The following is an 18,895-nucleotide window of genomic DNA, read 5'->3' as shown; positions in this document are numbered from 1 at the left end:
GATGGAGCTGCTGCAAATGTGTCAGCAGGTTGGGTGAATGCTGGACACTGCTGTGTATCGGAGTATGTGGGAACAGGAATAGCAGTCCCAGTTTGTCCAAGAGCAGCACAACATGGCCCAGTATGATATGATGGTCTCTGGGCCACCATTGTCTCATCCATCCATCCCCAGGCATTTTATTCACATTACATGACAAAACCTACTTTTTAAACGAGATGATAAAATGCTAAATTTATCATTAACTTGTCAATTGTGAGTATACTGTTGTAGGGTAATGCTGCTCTGTTCAGTTTATTTACGCGTCACACAAAAGCAGGACATTGTGTTCTGGGTCACTGCATGGTGTGGACACAACACAGCCTCACAGATGGCCCCCCGTCAGTACACCTGTCACGCTTCATGTGTAAACATTGCGATATTGGATATTGCTGTAGGTCACTAGGTTTACCACTGGTAAATTAGTTTGAACTTAATTTAGATGTTAACTATTTCCTGAAAACGAAGGAGACGACACTTGAAGATTTTGAGCCTCTTCGACCTTTAAAACTTAAGATACCGGACTAGATCTTATCAAACCAGTGCACAAATAATGTAACTTAACAAAAACAAATTCACTTAAAGGTACCCTGTGGAGTTTTTCACCGCTAGTAGCGCTTTTGAGCAATGTTTTGTTTTTATGAAGTGCTACGCATGGTATTCCGTTGATCGACTGTTGGCAGCAGTAATACAGCAGTAATACAGCAAGAAATGTACTGCAGCGAGGCACCAACAAAAGCAGTGAAGAAGAAGAATAAACGTACTGCAGCGAGGCACCAAAAAAAGCAGTGAAGAAGAAGAATAAACGTACTGCAGCGAGGCACCAAAAAAAGCAGTGAAGAAGAAACGTACTGCAGCGAGGCACCAACAAAAGCAGTGAAGAAGAAGAAGAAACGTACTGCAGCGAGGCACCAACAAAAACAGTGAAGAAGAAGAAGAAACGTACTGCAGCGAGGCACCAACAAAAGCAGTAAAGAAGAAGAAACGTACTGCAGCGAGGCATCAACAAAAGCAGTGAAGAAGAAGAAGAAACGTACTGCAGCGAGGCACCAACAAAAACAGTGAAGAAGAAGAAACGTACTGCAGCGAGGCACCAACAAAAGCAGTGAAGAAGAAGAAACGTACTGCAGCGAGGCACCAACAAAAGCGGTGAAGAAGAAGAAGAAACGTACTGCAGCGAGGCACCAACAAAAACGGTGAAGAAGAAGAAGAAACGTACTGCAGCGAGACACCAACAAAAACAGTGAAGAAGAAGAAGAGACGTACTGCAGCGAGGCACCAACAAAAGCAGTGAAGAAGAAGAAACGTACTGCAGCGAGGCATCAACAAAAGCAGTGAAGAAGAAGACTGCTAGCCCAATCTCCAGACTCATGTGAGGGTTGATGAGGAGAAGAAGCAACTCAAGAAGTGTTTGAGGGCTCTCTGGCAGACATGTTGAGCCCTTTCCGTAAGTCAGCATTAGATGCCGACTTTGCCCAATGAAATTACCCAATATGCATTGCAATGTGACGTTAAACATGGGGTAACCAGTGGAAGCAAGGAGACGTAAAAAGGTAAACACATGTGTTCAGCCTGTCATATTTCATTTACACAGAAACATTAAGGGTTGAAGACGAAACAAAAAAAAAAACGCAACATATTTGATATTTATTTATTCATCAAATATTTAATTTTATCATTGAAGCTGTTTTGACAAAAATTAGTAAATAAATTATTTGAAATGATTTAATAGGCCGGTGAACACCATGTAGAATGTATTGTTGATCCCATTAGCGCCTATTCATCATTTTCATAGGCTTGCAAGTAGGTATCACTAGCATGAGGCAGCACAATGCTTGTAGGCACCAGATTAGCGGGTACACTGTTCGACACCACTGTAGAAATGTACGGGGTGCTTGTAATATATGCAGGGCAGGGGGGGGGGGGGGCACTGCACACTGTGGGGGTGGGCAGGGGAGCAGAACGGACACAGTGACATTGGGTGCGTTTGTAACCTGGCACCTCACCTTCCCCCTGTTCTCTCTATAGGTGGAGGCTGCTTCTCCACACCGGACAAGCTGCAGCTAGCAGCAGGAAGTAGGAGAAAGGTGACACATACATACACAAAGGTTCTGGTAGACGGTAGGAGGAGAGACTGAGAAGAAGTTAAGTGAGGAATATATGATGACAGAGGTGTGTGTCTTTGCCTCCTTTTTTCTAAAACCAACAATCTGCTCTTTGGTTTTGTTTTAGTTAAGCAGTAGGTTGTTGTCCAAGCAACACTCTGCAAGATTGTTGATTTCCCCTCATCGGTGCTTATAATAATAAACTGATAATAGTAGCGTCGTCCGCAAACTTCCCAGCAGAGTTCTCTTCATGTCGGTGGGTTGCAGTCGTGGGTGTGCAGCGTGAACATGAGGGGGCTGAGCACACGTCCCCGGGGGGGGCTCCGGTTTTCACCACAAGAGTGGAGGAGGTGTGGCTGCCAATCCGAACTGCCTGGGGTCTGTTTGTGAGGAAGTCTAATAACCAGTTGCAGAGTGTGGGTACTCGAGCCCAGGGTGCTGAGTTTACCGATCCGTTTTCACGAGGGAGATTTTGTTGAGCTGAAATCAACAAACAGTCTGATGTAGGTGTTGCCGTATCAACTTCAGAGGGTGATAAAATGTTTATGCTGTGTTTACAGCTTGTTCCTCAATCTGCCCTCAATTGGCTGAAAATCAGTGCAGCTTTAACCATCATAGCGCAGCAGTCTTTGTATTTTCTTTCATCATGATGGCTGCTCCAGTGGCACACAATGTAAGAGAAGCCATTAGAGGCTGCCCGTCACTTGGGATCAATGGTCTTGTTTGTTTACAGTAACTATATCAATGCCTCAAAATAATATGGCAATGATTCACTGATGTTAAACAGTGTTGTAATTGCACCTTGTATATCTGTGCCAGTGCTGATGTGCGCGTGCGTGTGCATGAACGCAGTGAACCTGTGACAATGGCTGTGTGCCATTTCAGCCACTCTGTGGCTGAGATCCTGAGTTGGGCACAAAGCCGGCTTGATCTTTCCTCTCACTGTTGTATCAGTGCTGCCTGGCTGGACGCATTAGCACCGGACTTAGCACGCGCAAACACACACACACACACAACAGTACTAAAACAATGCATTACACTGGAAGCAGGGGAAGGTATGTGTGTGTGCATACGTGAATCTGTGACCATAAAGAGACCACTGCTCACCACCGGGGGAAGTGACAGAGACAGACGTGTGCTGTTTCTGTTCCCCATGTCATGTGGTGCTGTCGGGTAGAAAGTCGCATATGTAACATGCTGCATGGTCTGTCTGTGTGTGTGTAGACACCATGCAGCATGTCAATACAGCGTCACTGAGTCCTGTGGGTGTGCGTGAGTGTGTGGACTGCCTGAACAGGTCACACTGGCCTTATGAAATCGTTATGCATCAAAGTGTTCCTCTCTGTATCTTTCTTTCTTTCTCACTTCCCTCTCTCTCTTTCTTCTCAGTGTCCCCCCCTCCCCCTCCCCCTCCTTCTTCGCGAACACGCACATGATCTTTCACATTCTCACTTTCCGTCTGCCTCTAACCCTTTCACTCCCTCACAGAGAGCTTGGAATGTGGAGGAAAAGAGATTTTCAAAAGACTCTATGCACAGAAATTCCTTGAAGTTAACCATGAGCTGACACAATGGCCTATTTCCATACTCCTCCCTTACAATGCATCCACATTTTTATGACTCCGTATGAGCTTATCGCCGTCTGCTTTACTTCAAACGTGATTTTTGTGTTCCAATCCGGCTTTGCCTGCTCTGTGCCGGTGTCTTTGACTGTGAGCCGGCTCTGTGGTGACAGCAGGAGTTCGATTAGATTAGATGAAACATTAATGATCCCTGCGGGGAATCAGGCCATTGCAGCAAGCAAACGCTGACAGTATACATCAGAGGGAAATAGGATGCGAAGAAGACGACTGCCTAGGCGGTGTATGCAAACATGCAGCTAACAACTCCAGCACTTAGACATATAAATATATGAATAACAACGCATAAATTAGCAGCAGTAGAATGAGCCTACATTGCCACATTTCCCTCCTTGCATATAGCTTTCATGATGGACAAATCATTATTCCACATTGTGTGTGCCATCATATATATTCTGTGTGAGCATGTTCCAACAATTTAAGGAAGAAGATGTTTACACCCATTTTTAAAACCCAAAATAATTTTTATGGGGGGCACCATTCCAATACATGGAAGTATTTTCCATGTATTGTGCATCAATGTGCACATTTTCCCTAATTTCCTTCCAAAGTTGACTCATTTTTAAAGACTTGCATAAGTAGTCACAGATGGTCTGGGGGCCAAGTGTTACAGACAGGGTAGGGAAGTTGGAAAGTATTGAGAAATGGACTAAAATATTGTTAGTATGGTTTGGGATTTTTAAATGGGATTTGGTTGAACAATATGAAAAAGACTAAAAGTCTACAGAGCCCTCTCGCAGTTTCATCACTTTGTAACCAAATGGAAGATTCTCAGTAATGGTCTTGTGTATCTTGTGTAATGTGGTGTACATCTCAGAATTTCCACAACATGTTAAAATGTGTCTAGTTTATCAGTGTGCCCTGACAGTTGATCATGCAAGCAGAAATGGGTGCTTGTTGACGAGTCAATCCACCTGAGACAAATGAGTCTGCACCCTGCGGGGAGGCACGCCGTGGTAACACGCCGGGAAACTCCTTGCGATTTGTCACCGTGATTTATCTTAGTTTTTGCTGCGTTGGAGGCACAACAATGAGGCGCCGTGCGGTTTTAATCTCTGGATTTTGACAGCTGAATGAAGCTGCACGGAGATTTTTTTTTTAGGGAAGCTCCATTACATAACCCTCTTGTTCCAACAGATGATTTACAGCAGCGATATGTGTGTGAACATAACTCGTGTGCAGATAGGCGTCTATGGGCAAAGTGATGTAGTGGCTCTGATGCAGAACTGGATCCATCCCCTCTCGCCTGTCGCTGCGGCTGCAGACATCGTTTTTCATATTAGGTCTGCATGCTGGCATCGTGCCTGACACCTCTTTTCTCCCTCTTCTCCCTCTTTTCTTTGTTTCCCTCCTCTCTCACTTACTTGTCCCCTTACACAAACACACTTCTCCTCCTCTCTCTCCTCGCCACTGATCAGCCTGAGTGGTGCAGTGATCTCGCCTGTCTGCTATGCCAAGCAAAAAACAAAACAAACAAGCAAAAAACTGTCCCAGTTTGATGACATCATTGCTGCTACTCATGTTCGAGAACATGAGTGAAACCAACTGCTGTTACTGTGAGAGTGTGTTTGTGTGTGTGTGAATTCAAAATTCTAATCATATTAGTCACTATGAGAGTCCAGCTGCAAGCTGCTGCACAGGAAGTGGTTCTAACGAAGGTTTTGTTCAGACAAGAGAACAGTAACGTCCACACACACACACACACACACACACACACACACACTGTCATACCACACTCGTGAGTGTGTTGACATTCATCACAGGCACCCTTATCTAAACCTGATGCTAATCTTAAGCCTAAACACAAGTCATGTTCCTCAATGAATATGCAACTGCAATGAAAAAATAAATTTGTCCCAGAAGGTTACAATCTTTAAATGCATATTTAAACAAAATTGTAAAACAATTAGTTACAGACATAACAAGATTAGATGGACATTATTGTAAAAATGTGTTCCTGACACACGAGTTGTAGTTTGGTCCTCATGAGTATAGGAATACATCAACACACACACACACACACTAATCCAGGCATGACGCAATCCTCTCAGTAACTGTATGTCATCATCAGCGAGACGCCCTCTGGGAGGGAGCGACCCAGTACACCATGTTGCCCAATGGCCACACTGGACAGCAGAGTGTGTTAAAGCCCGTCTGTGTTGTCTACTGTACAGTAACAGCACAGCCAGTAAACACTGACTGACCTGCATCTCTGCACTGAGCTATCGCAGTATTGTTATGGTGAAAGATGAGAGATGTGCATCAGTTATGCAACAGCCAGCTGTGATGGCGGGGGACTATAGAGGGCTGTTCCAGCACTCTGTTGAGTGTCTCAGTGTTTCTAACATCAGTGTGTCATTTAATAATGTACAGTATTAGGATCTTACTCATTTTGAACTCCATGTTTTTGTTTACAAGCTCAGCACTACTGCTTACATGCTAGCTCATAAGCTAACGCCCGCCAGTTAGCGTGACTGTTCATTTGTGCCAATAAAATGTAGCATTTCTTAAACGATGTTGGCCACTTGGGAGCAGCACAACAAAGCTGGGAGCGCAACATTAACATATTCCCCCCACAGATATCACCGTATAAAGTTGAACATGTTAGTGTGACGTCATTCCCAGCTCCTCATTCCGATTAGCGGGGTAAACGTAATGCAGCGTGAGTAAAACAACACTTTGCTTTTAGCTGACTGTAACAACACATGTTGAAACACAGTGCAGCATACTGTACGGGGTTTATGAGTGTTAATATGTTCAGAATAAATTATGCAATGTTAAATTGATTTGTAGCTATCTGTGCAACCTGCAATAATGTGGATACTCGGGGGCAGCACAAGCTGGCATATATACCTTTTAAATTGATGTGTCCAACATTTACATTACCAACAGTTATATTAGCATTTATTTTGAGTGGTGTTTCTGGCCACCTGAAGAATACAAGTATAATATTCACTTCATTTCGAGCTCTGTTTTGGTCTCCACCAATGCTTCTTAGCTGCTAATTGCTACGCTATGTTCTCTAGCTAGTTGCTAATGTTTTCTGCTGTGTAGTGCTGGGCAGATCAACTAATTAAAACTCTTGGGCTGGCCCCAAAAATAGTACTTTAAACACCTATTTTGAATTGTTTCAGGTCAAGGCGGTAACACTATTCTAAGTGTGAAACATTTACTCTATTGCAGTAACACTTTTGTTTGAGGAGAAGTTTTTGTTGCTCTTTGACGATCAATGGCTGTGTGTAGCCTTCCCCGTGTGACTAATACCCTGACAGGTGGTGCTCACACATACTTTGCTGTTATTTGACCTGTGTGCATCTAAAACACACACTCATACACACACCATTAAATAAGCAGCTGAGTAATTGTGTGTGTGTGTGTGTGTGTTTGTCTGGATGTATTGCAGTGCATGGGTTGGGAGGTGAGTGAGTCTTACAACTGTAAGGAGAGAAAGAAAGGGAAGCGTGAGCACAGCTCCTACATATTTCAGGTTGGTAGACGCACTGAGGGATGAATGAAAGCATAGCTGGGTCGATGGATGGATGCAGGTCTGCCACTGCAGGACTGGTGACGTCAGCCCTGTGAACTAAGAACATAATCCTCCAGTGGCCTGACCTGCTCCTTCTAGGTAAGAGACTGACATCTAGTGGTAAGATGCCGGAACAACAAACACACACACACACTTTTTAAGTTTTGCTCCACCCCACCTTTTACATAAAATGCATACTTTTCTTGTTCGCCTCTTTGAGTCTGTGTTTGCTTGCATAAGGCCCAGATAACCTCCGCGGTGCCATAGAAACGCCAATAAACACTGACGACAACACCTGATCAAACTGTCTGAAAAGACTCATTGAAAACGAAAAGAGGTCACAGATAAGGCTCATGAAATGCACTCCTTATCTGTATGGATGTAATTGTAGTCTGTTGGTGGTTGTTTTGGCTGAGGCCGATGTAGTATTAGGCAGTTGTATGGAGTGACTCTGCGTGTGGAATGTAGGTCAGACATCATCTGCTCTGATGTTACAAACTGGCTCCAGGCTTTATTGATGCCACGGTGGCCGGCTGCTCTCACATGGGGCCAACTGCCGCATTTCACAGTTGAACAAGTCGGTACGCTGTGTGCTACCCCAACACCACAAGGGTTATGTTATTTACCAATAATCGACTGCTACATAAGCCTCTGTGCATTGATGGGCTATGACCTTTTGAACTGAGCTTTATCGGCATAACACCTACATTCTTATCAAGGGGTTGATGATGGCTTGGAAAAAAAAAACATTACATCACATTATGGATATTACTCATGGTACCTACTCTTTTTGCTCCACTGAATTTCAGTCTTAAAGCTGCACTGATGAATATTTTGACTCTAACACGGGATCAAATTACTGCAGATAATTTGAAAGGGGTTGATCCAAGATCCAAGATGAGAAGCAATGTATTAAATTTAGATGGTATAATAACCCAGCTTAGAAACTTTACTTTCACACAGCAACAAAACGAGAGTCAAATCATGTCTGTTAATGTCAGCTACTGTTCATTGTGCTGCTCGTGCTCCGTGCTGTCATCATTTGCATGTTTTACCACTTCAACTGTATGCGCACAAAGCCTTGACACCTAAACCTTGAGCCAAAGGAGGACTTGAGCCTGCATTCGGACTCTGGTTTTGATCAGTTTTTAGTCCATGGTTTAGGTTCAGTTTGAGGATTCCTTGTGGTTAAAACCACGTCACAAAACACCTTGATTCAGGTCTCTCGAAACAGGATGTACCAGGGCCACGTGCAGAGCTCCGGGATAAACACAGGCGCTGGTCCAGAGCCAACACAAGAGCGGCAGGATGACTCTGAACCTGATTCCTGGTCCCAATCCAAGCACGGGACACCGGAGCCATGGAACGGACCCCCACCGCAGGCCGACATCGAGTTCCGCATCACGGAGCTCAACAACAGGCGTTTCCTTCTGCTGAGGATTCAGCGCTTCAGGACGAAGACGGAGGACAACAATGTCGGGACTACAGAGGGAAGTGAGTCAGTGAATCTGTCCACTCAAATAAGCACGTAATGCAGATACAAGCTGTCTAAAGTGTACAAATAAATATAAAGCCATATGTAACAAGTACTTTTCTTTTACCACCTTTCGTTTGGTAAAATAAATAGCAGCTTCATTTATTCAACGTTTTTGCCAGCAAGCCAAATCCAACAAAGTTATCTAAGTAAAAAAAAAAAAAAAAGAAGCTTTTTCCCCTTTACCACCATGCAGTTGAAATAAATTGATTGATTTATTTTAGTCTCACGTTTATCTTTTACTCGTTTTCCAACAAAAAACTAGACAGAAAACTAGCACCAACGAAGTTAGCTGATAAACTAGAAGCTGGTTATTATTTCTTTCCCTCTGAGGTACTTCCATCTCATTACCATAAAGGATAATCATTAGTAAAATGGGAAATGTGTGGGGACAACATGGAATAAATGATTAGACGTGTGTTAAGGCCTACGAAAAATATGAAATGAGTTCAAGAGAGGCAAATAGAGGAGTAAAATGAATTGAAGAGTTATTGTTCCACTCCATTTGAGTTATTTAGCTGACAATATTATTCATTGTCATATTTCTAACTTGCCTAATAACCTTTTTGCTGCATTAAGAACTGCTGCAATGGTTAAAAATAATGAATAACCGGTGCAGTAGCATGCTTGATCTGTCCAGCTTTGCTAACGTCTTCCCACCGTCTGGTGTTTGTCAGTGACCTGTGAGGACAGCGACCAACTGTGTGAGCTGGAGGCCATCCAGAAGGAGCTTGACGAGCTGCTGGTTAAAAAGGAGGAGTTGGAGAAACAGGGAAATCGCTCCAAACTCGAAACAAACAAAGGCATGTTTGTCTTTACCAATTTGCATCTTCATAATAGAGTTTAAAATTCTGACTTTCCATCACCGGAAAATATACTTAAACATTACTACTTTTAAAGTACAGCATCAAGCACCTTAACATAGCTCGGTAATGGCCACCCTGCTTCCTGTGAAAACATCCTCTTTTTTTTTTTTTTTTTTTTTTAGATGTTGCTTAATGAATCTATGATGTCTCTGCTCATATTTTAAATCAGGTGAACAAGGCACCCATCCCACTTTTTATAAAACTGAGACACCCCGTGGGGGGATCTACATGCTACCGCGTCCCGAGTTGGCACAGAAGGACTTTACACTGCAGCACAGTGTGAAAGTGAGTCCTGTAGCAGACACACCAACCGGCTCAGTCATTCCAGGTAAGTTACACACTTGCACACACATATAACGATCTCAGTTAAGTCATGCAGTCAATGCAGACATTCTTATGGCATACTAGGTAGGCTACTGTGACATTTTTTATGAAATGCTATATTAAGACATTTTATGACATTCCCTAGTATGACATTTTGGTTGGATAATGTACTATACTATACTTTTTATGACTTTCTTTATGGCATACGTATGAATTCTTAATGGCTCTTTATGACATACTGTACCATTTTTAGACTTTTACTATAGCATATATTATACTATATAGCATATTATACTATGATAGTCTTAATTACATTACGTTAAATACATTTGTTATTTATGACATACTATACTATACTTTATGACATTTTATGACATACTAACCCATGACCTACTATACTATAAGGGTTTCACAGAGTAAGCAAAGTTATGCACAGTCTTGCCACTGGGTACTGCTGGAGGGGCGTGGGCACGTCAGCCTCAAAATGGCGCTGTTCAGGTGGACAGGGCCAGCAAACGTGACTGTGAAGTAGCCGACACATACACTTGCTGACACAGAGGGATGAGAGGATGCTGAGCACAGATAGAGGCAAAGGTGCACACGAGGCATAAACACAGCACTCTAAAACAATTTGACATACTTTTCTATTACCGTACATTTTTTCGACATGCTATACTATGACTTTTTTTGACATGCTATAATATGACTTTTTTTCGACATACTATACTATGACTTTTTCGACATACTATACTATGACTTTTTCGACATACTATACGATGACTTTTTCCGACATACTATACTATGACTTTTTCCGACATACTATGACTTTTTCCGACATACTATGACTTTTTCCGACATACTATACTATGACTTTTTTTGACATACTATGACTTTTTCCGACATACTATGACTTTTTCCGACATACTATGACTTTTTTCAACATATACTATGACTTTTTCCGACATACTATGACTTTTTTCGACATACTATGACTTTTTTCGACATACTATACTATGACTTTTTTTGACATACTATGACTTTTTCCGACATACTATGACTTTTTCCGACATACTATGACTTTTTCCGACATACTATGACTTTTTTCAACATATACTATGACTTTTTCCGACATACTATGACTTTTTTCGACATACTATGACTTTTTTCGACATACTATGACTTTTTCCGACATACTATACTATGACTTTTTTTGACATACTATGACTTTTTCCGACATACTATGACTTTTTCCGACATACTATGACTTTTTTCAACATATACTATGACTTTTTTCAACATACTATACTATGACTTTTTCCGACATACTATACTATGACTTTTTTCGACATACTATGACTTTTTTCGACATACTATACTATGACTTTTTTCGACATACTATGACTTTTTTCGACATACTATACCATGACTTTTTTTGACATGCTATAATATGACTTTTTTTCGACATACTATACTATGACTTTTTCGACATACTATACTATGACTTTTTCGACATACTATACGATGACTTTTTCCGACATACTATACTATGACTTTTTCCGACATACTATTACTTTTTTCGACATACTATACTATGACTTTTTCCGACATACTATGACTTTTTCCGACATACTATGACTTTTTTCAACATACTATACTATGACTTTTTCCGACATACTATACTATGACTTTTTTTGACATACTATGACTTTTTTCGACATACTATACTATGACTTTTTTCGACATACTATGACTTTTTTCGACATACTATACTATGACTTTTTCCGACATGCTATACTATGACTTTTTTCGACATGCTATACTATGACTTTTTTCGACATACTATGACTTTTTTCGACATACTATGACTTTTTTCGACATGCTATACTATGACTTTTTTCGACATACTATGACTTTATTCGACATACTATACTATGACTTTTTTCGACATACTATGACTTTATTCGACATACTATACTATGACTTTTTCCGACATACTATACTATGACTTTTTTCGACATACTATACTATGACTTTTTCCGACATACTATGACTTTTTCCGACATACTATGACTTTTTTCGACATACTATACTATGACTTTTTCCGACATACTATACTATGACTTTTTTCGACATACTATGACTTTTTTCGACATACTATGACTTTTTTCGACATACTATACTATGACTTTTTTCGACATACTATGACTTTTTTCGACATACTATACGATGACTTTTTCCGACATACTATGACTTTTTCCGACATACTATGACTTTTTCCAACATACTATGACTTTTTTCGACATATACTATGACTTTTTCCGACATACTATGACTTTTTCCGACATACTATGACTTTTTTCGACATACTATGACTTTTTTCGACATACTATACTATGACTTTTTTTGACATACTATGACTTTTTTAGACATACTATACTATGACTTTTTCCGACATACTATACTATGACTTTTTTTGACATACTATGACTTTTTCCGACATACTATGACTTTTTTCAACATATACTATGACTTTTTTCAACATACTATACTATGACTTTTTCCGACATACTATACTATGACTTTTTTCGACATACTATGACTTTTTTCGACATACTATACTATGACTTTTTTCGACATACTATGACTTTTTTGACATACTATACCATGACTTTTTTTGACATGCTATAATATGACTTTTTTTCGACATACTATACTATGACTTTTTTGACATACTATACCATGACTTTTTTTGACATGCTATAATATGACTTTTTTTCGACATACTATACTATGACTTTTTCGACATACTATACTATGACTTTTTCGACATACTATACGATGACTTTTTCCGACATACTATGACTTTTTCCGACATACTATGACTTTTTTCGACATACTATACTATGACTTTTTCCGACATACTATGACTTTTTCCGACATACTATGACTTTTTCCGACATACTATACTATGACTTTTTCCGACATACTATACTATGACTTTTTTCGACATACTATGACTTTTTTCGACATACTATACTATGACTTTTTTCGACATACTATGACTTTTTTCGACATACTATACTATGACTTTTTCCGACATGCTATACTATGACTTTTTTCGACATGCTATACTATGACTTTTTTCGACATACTATGACTTTATTCGACATACTATACTATGACTTTTTTCGACATACTATGACTTTATTCGACATACTATACTATGACTTTTTCCGACATACTATACTATGACTTTTTTCGACATACTATACTATGACTTTTTCCGACATACTATGACTTTTTCCGACATACTATGACTTTTTTCAACATACTATACTATGACTTTTTCCGACATACTATACTATGACTTTTTTCGACATACTATGACTTTTTTCGACATACTATACTATGACTTTTTTCGACATACTATGACTTTTTTCGACATACTATACTATGACTTTTTCCGACATGCTATACTATGACTTTTTTCGACATGCTATACTATGACTTTTTTCGACATACTGACTTTTTTCGACATACTATACCATGACTTTTTTTGACATGCTATAATATGACTTTTTTTCGACATACTATACGATGACTTTTTCCGACATACTATGACTTTTTCCGACATACTATGACTTTTTTCGACATACTATACTATGACTTTTTCCGACATACTATGACTTTTTCCGACATACTATGACTTTTTCCGACATACTATACTATGACTTTTTCCGACATACTATACTATGACTTTTTTCGACATACTATGACTTTTTTCGACATACTATACTATGACTTTTTTCGACATACTATGACTTTTTTCGACATACTATACTATGACTTTTTCCGACATGCTATACTATGACTTTTTTCGACATGCTATACTATGACTTTTTTCGACATACTGACTTTTTTCGACATACTATGACTTTTTTCGACATGCTATACTATGACTTTTTTCGACATACTATGACTTTATTCGACATACTATACTATGACTTTTTTCGACATACTATGACTTTATTCGACATACTATACTATGACTTTTTCCGACATACTATACTATGACTTTTTTCGACATACTATACTATGACTTTTTCCGACATACTATGACTTTTTCCGACATACTATGACTTTTTTCAACATACTATACTATGACTTTTTCCGACATACTATACTATGACTTTTTTCGACATACTATGACTTTTTTCGACATACTATACTATGACTTTTTTCGACATACTATGACTTTTTTCGACATACTATACTATGACTTTTTCCGACATGCTATACTATGACTTTTTTCGACATGCTATACTATGACTTTTTTCGACATACTGACTTTTTTCGACATACTATACCATGACTTTTTTTGACATGCTATAATATGACTTTTTTTCGACATACTATACTATGACTTTTTCGACATACTATACTATGACTTTTTCGACATACTATACGATGACTTTTTCCGACATACTATACTATGACTTTTTTCGACATACTATGACTTTTTTCGACATACTATACTATGACTTTTTCCGACATACTATACTATGACTTTTTTCGACATACTATGACTTTATTCGACATACTATACTATGACTTTTTCCGACATACTATACTATGACTTTTTTCGACATACTATACTATGACTTTTTCCGACATACTATGACTTTTTCTGACATACTATGACTTTTTTCAACATACTATACTATGACTTTTTCCGACATACTATACTATGACTTTTTTCGACATACTATGACTTTTTTCGACATACTATGACTTTTTTCGACATACTATACTATGACTTTTTTCGACATACTGTGACTTTTTTCGACATACTATACTATGACTTTTTCCGACATACTATACTATGACTTTTTTCGACATACTATGACTTTTTTCGACATACTATACTATGACTTTTTTCGACATACTATGACTTTTTTCGACATACTATACTATGACTTTTTCCGACATGCTATACTATGACTTTTTTCGACATGCTATACTATGACTTTTTTCGACATGCTGACTTTTTTCGACATACTATGACTTTTTTCGACATGCTATACTATGACTTTTTTCGACATACTATGACTTTATTCGACATACTATACTATGACTTTTTCGACATACTATGACTTTATTCGACATACTATACTATGACTTTTTCTGACATACTATACTATGACTTTTTCCGACATACTATGACTTTTTCCGACATACTATGACTTTTTTCAACATACTATACTATGACTTTTTCGACATACTATACTATGACTTTTTCGACATACTATACGATGACTTTTTCCGACATACTATACTATGACTTTTTCCGACATACTATACTATGACTTTTTCGACATACTATACTATGACTTTTTCGACATACTATACGATGACTTTTTCCGACATACTATACTATGACTTTTTCCGACATACTATGACTTTTTTCGACATACTATACTATGACTTTTTCCGACATACTATGACTTTTTCCGACATACTATGACTTTTTTCAACATACTATACTATGACTTTTTCCGACATACTATACTATGACTTTTTTCGACATACTATGACTTTTTTCGACATACTATACTATGACTTTTTCCGACATGCTATACTATGACTTTTTTCAACATGCTATACTATGACTTTTTTCGACATACTGACTTTTTTCGACATACTATGACTTTTTTCGACATGCTATACTATGACTTTTTTCGACATACTATGACTTTATTCGACATACTATACTATGACTTTTTTCGACATACTATGACTTTATTCGACATACTATACTATGACTTTTTCCGACATACTATACTATGACTTTTTTCGACATACTATACTATGACTTTTTCCGACATACTATGACTTTTTCCGACATACTATGACTTTTTTCAACATACTATACTATGACTTTTTCCGACATACTATACTCTGACTTTTTTCGACATACTGACTTTTTCGACATACTATGACTTTTTTCGACATACTATACTATGACTTTTTTCGACATGCTATAATATGACTTTTTTCAACATATACTATGACTTTTTATGACATGCTATACTATGACTTTTTATGACATGCTATACTATGACTTTGTTCGACATACTATGACTTTTTTCGACATACTATACTATGACTTTTTTCGACATGCTATAATCAGGGTTCGTACGGTCATGGAAAACCTGGAAAAGTCATGGAATTTTAAAATGGTTATTGGAAAAAAATTAAATCCCAAAACTTTTGGAAAAGTCATGGAAATGTGTTATATTCATATTTTCATGTCGTTCATTTACGGTGAGTTGTCAGCCAGCGTTTTTCAGATTGGAGTGAGACGAGGAGAAAAGGTGATGTCGTGATCTTCACAATAGAACATCTTTGATGTGACGAGTCTTGGCCAATAAGCGTTCAGATGTCTACAGCGTCTTCATTTCCCTCCGTTACAGTTTAAGTTCCGTTATGTTCCGTTAAAGTTAAGACTTGCTGGGTTAAGTTAACGTCCACTGCATGCGGAACTTTGTCGACTGCTAACATTCATCATTATAGCGATTTTTTTACCCCCCCCCCCGTGTTCCGGTTCAGTTCACGCGGTCACTCGTTAACGTTAAACCCGAACACCGGCGCATCTGGTTGCAGGTTGTTTTTTTAACTCAAAGTAGAATGAGGATGATTTCGTGGTCAGAATAACTTTCATGACCACGAAACATGAGGCCCAGATACTGATGAGATGATGAGGTCAAAGAGCTTCAGGAAGAGGAGGCTGGTTGTGTAGCGCAGCTTGACGCAGGGCTGAGATGTGAAGGAGCTGGGCCTGGATAAAGGTGGAGCTGGGCCTGGATAAAGGTGGAGGTCTAAACAGACGTGAGTACAGCTTCCTGCTGTCACAGTGTTTTAAATATATTGATAAGGCAGGGTATGCTAAATGCAGCCTCTGCTCCAAGGAGATAAACTACAGCAACAAGGGCTCACATGTCCTCTCATCACACTGTTCACTGTAATGACCACAGCCAGTGTACTAACAGTCCCAACAGTCCCACGCTGCTCTCAAGAACCCTGAAGTAATGAGTGTTAAGGTGCCTGTACCTTCATTTCAGCAGGTTGCTAATGCAGAGGTGTGTATAGATCACAGCTATTATTTTACTCTTGATAAGTTACCTTAGCCAGAGTAGTATTATCATTTTCATTTAAATAATTGAACTGGATTGAATGCATATTAATTGCAAATAGAAGATAGGCCACAATTCCAACAGCTTTACAGTAACAGTGGAAGTTAATATTAAGTCATACAGTAACAGGGTTCAATGAATAATTTGCACTACAAAAGAGAAAGCAATATGTGCACTAGCTGGATGCTGCTACCTACTAAAGCTCTTATTGATGTGTCAGTGTTATGAATGTCTGTCAACCAGAGTATATTTATAAATGTTTATTCTTTTAATCAAACTATTGTCTCTCATTCGTTTGTGTCATTTAAGGTATACTGTATGCTTTGGAATTCTCATTGTTAGTTTAAATACTACATTTTCTCACTTTTTCATGTATACACCGATATTTCACAAAATGTTTGGTCATGGAAATTTGGTTTAGATTCATGGAAAAGTCATGGAAATCCATTGGTCAAAATGTGTATGAACCCTGTATAATATGACTTTTTTCGACATACTATACTATGACTTTTTTCGACATGCTATACTATGACATTTTATGACATGCTATACTATGACTTTTTTCGACATACTTTACGATGACTTTTTTTGACATACTATACCAATTACTTTTTTTCGACATAACATACTATGACTTTTTAAAAACCTTTGTTTGTGAAGTGTTACAAACCAGCTCAAAGGCTGCAACATGAATGGGAGACCAGACGAGTTAAAAGTGATAAACAACATATTTATTCAAAGAACACATAAACTAAACTACCAAAACGAATCAGCAGCCTTGTCAGCCAAAGAAGAGCCCGTCCAATGTTCAGGGGGAGAAACTATAAAGCTGGAACCTCAGCAGGCTCAGGTACGGCTCATTAGTTCACGTTGGACATCCTGAAAAACAGAAAGAGAGGAAACAGGACACAGACTCCGAGTGGAAGGGAGGGGTCGTCACAACACACTATACCATGACTTTTTTTTTACTTTTTTCGACATATTTTACTATGAAATATTTATTTATTTATATGATGTTTTTCGCTATGACTTTCTTTTACGGCCCTGCTCTCCACTTAGCCACCGTCGCCCTAGACGTATCGTATAGAATACGATTGAAAAGTCATACTATACAATGCCGTAAAAGATTGTCATACAAAGTTCATAGTAAAGTATGCCATAAAAATGTACCCCCCCACAGTTTATTGTGATTAAGCCCATGCAGTTGTCTACATTTGAGTATCCATTAGGCCGGTAACAGTTGTTCTCTGTCTCTCAAGTGGACTTTCTCGGTCAAACACCAGCGCTCACCAAGTGTCCATCCTGTGAAGAGGTCGTCTTCACAGAAACCCGCAGCAGAGTGGGCAACGCTTCGTGGACGATTTGCTTCTTGTGCACCTTGACGGGGTATGTCTTTCTGAACCTGGCTGTAGATAATGTCACTTTGCCAGACTGCAGTGGTAACACTAGTCATAATGAAATGTTTTGGTGTTTTGTAAAAAAAAAACACTTGTTCGCTTTCTTGGCAATAGTCTGTCTGTGCATGAAATTAGCTTAGCTGAGCAGGGAGGAAACCGCTAGACTGGTTCTGCCTGAAGGTATTACTTCTACAGCCTTACTTAGTCTGGTATGGCCAGTAGCTGATAATGGTTAATGTTAGCTAACTGTAGATGGTTATTGCTGTGTACCTGAC

The 18,895-nt window shown here is 39.0% G+C and overlaps 1 protein-coding gene across 1 annotated transcript in view; it reads left to right on the top strand.

The window, feature by feature from the left end:
- Positions 1-47: 47 nt before the first annotated feature.
- LOC142951642 (uncharacterized) overlaps positions 48-18,895 on the top strand; it is a 21,740-nt gene continuing 2,892 nt past the window's right edge. The window contains exons 1-6 of the mRNA XM_076093319.1: positions 48-1,589; positions 2,065-2,123; positions 8,541-8,800; positions 9,518-9,643; positions 9,876-10,034; positions 18,483-18,609. Coding sequence (XP_075949434.1) covers positions 8,542-8,800; positions 9,518-9,643; positions 9,876-10,034; positions 18,483-18,609 — 671 coding nt within the window. The 5' untranslated portion in view covers positions 48-1,589; positions 2,065-2,123; position 8,541. The remainder of the gene's footprint in view (positions 1,590-2,064; positions 2,124-8,540; positions 8,801-9,517; positions 9,644-9,875; positions 10,035-18,482; positions 18,610-18,895) is intronic.

Source organism: Anarhichas minor, unplaced genomic scaffold, assembly GCF_050575085.1.
Source record: "Anarhichas minor isolate MPS153535 unplaced genomic scaffold, ASM5057508v1 ptg000017l, whole genome shotgun sequence".
Lineage (NCBI taxonomy): Eukaryota > Metazoa > Chordata > Actinopteri > Perciformes > Anarhichadidae > Anarhichas > Anarhichas minor.
The sequence above is the reverse complement of the archived record's forward strand: the minus strand, read 5'-3'. Positions and strand labels throughout refer to the sequence as shown.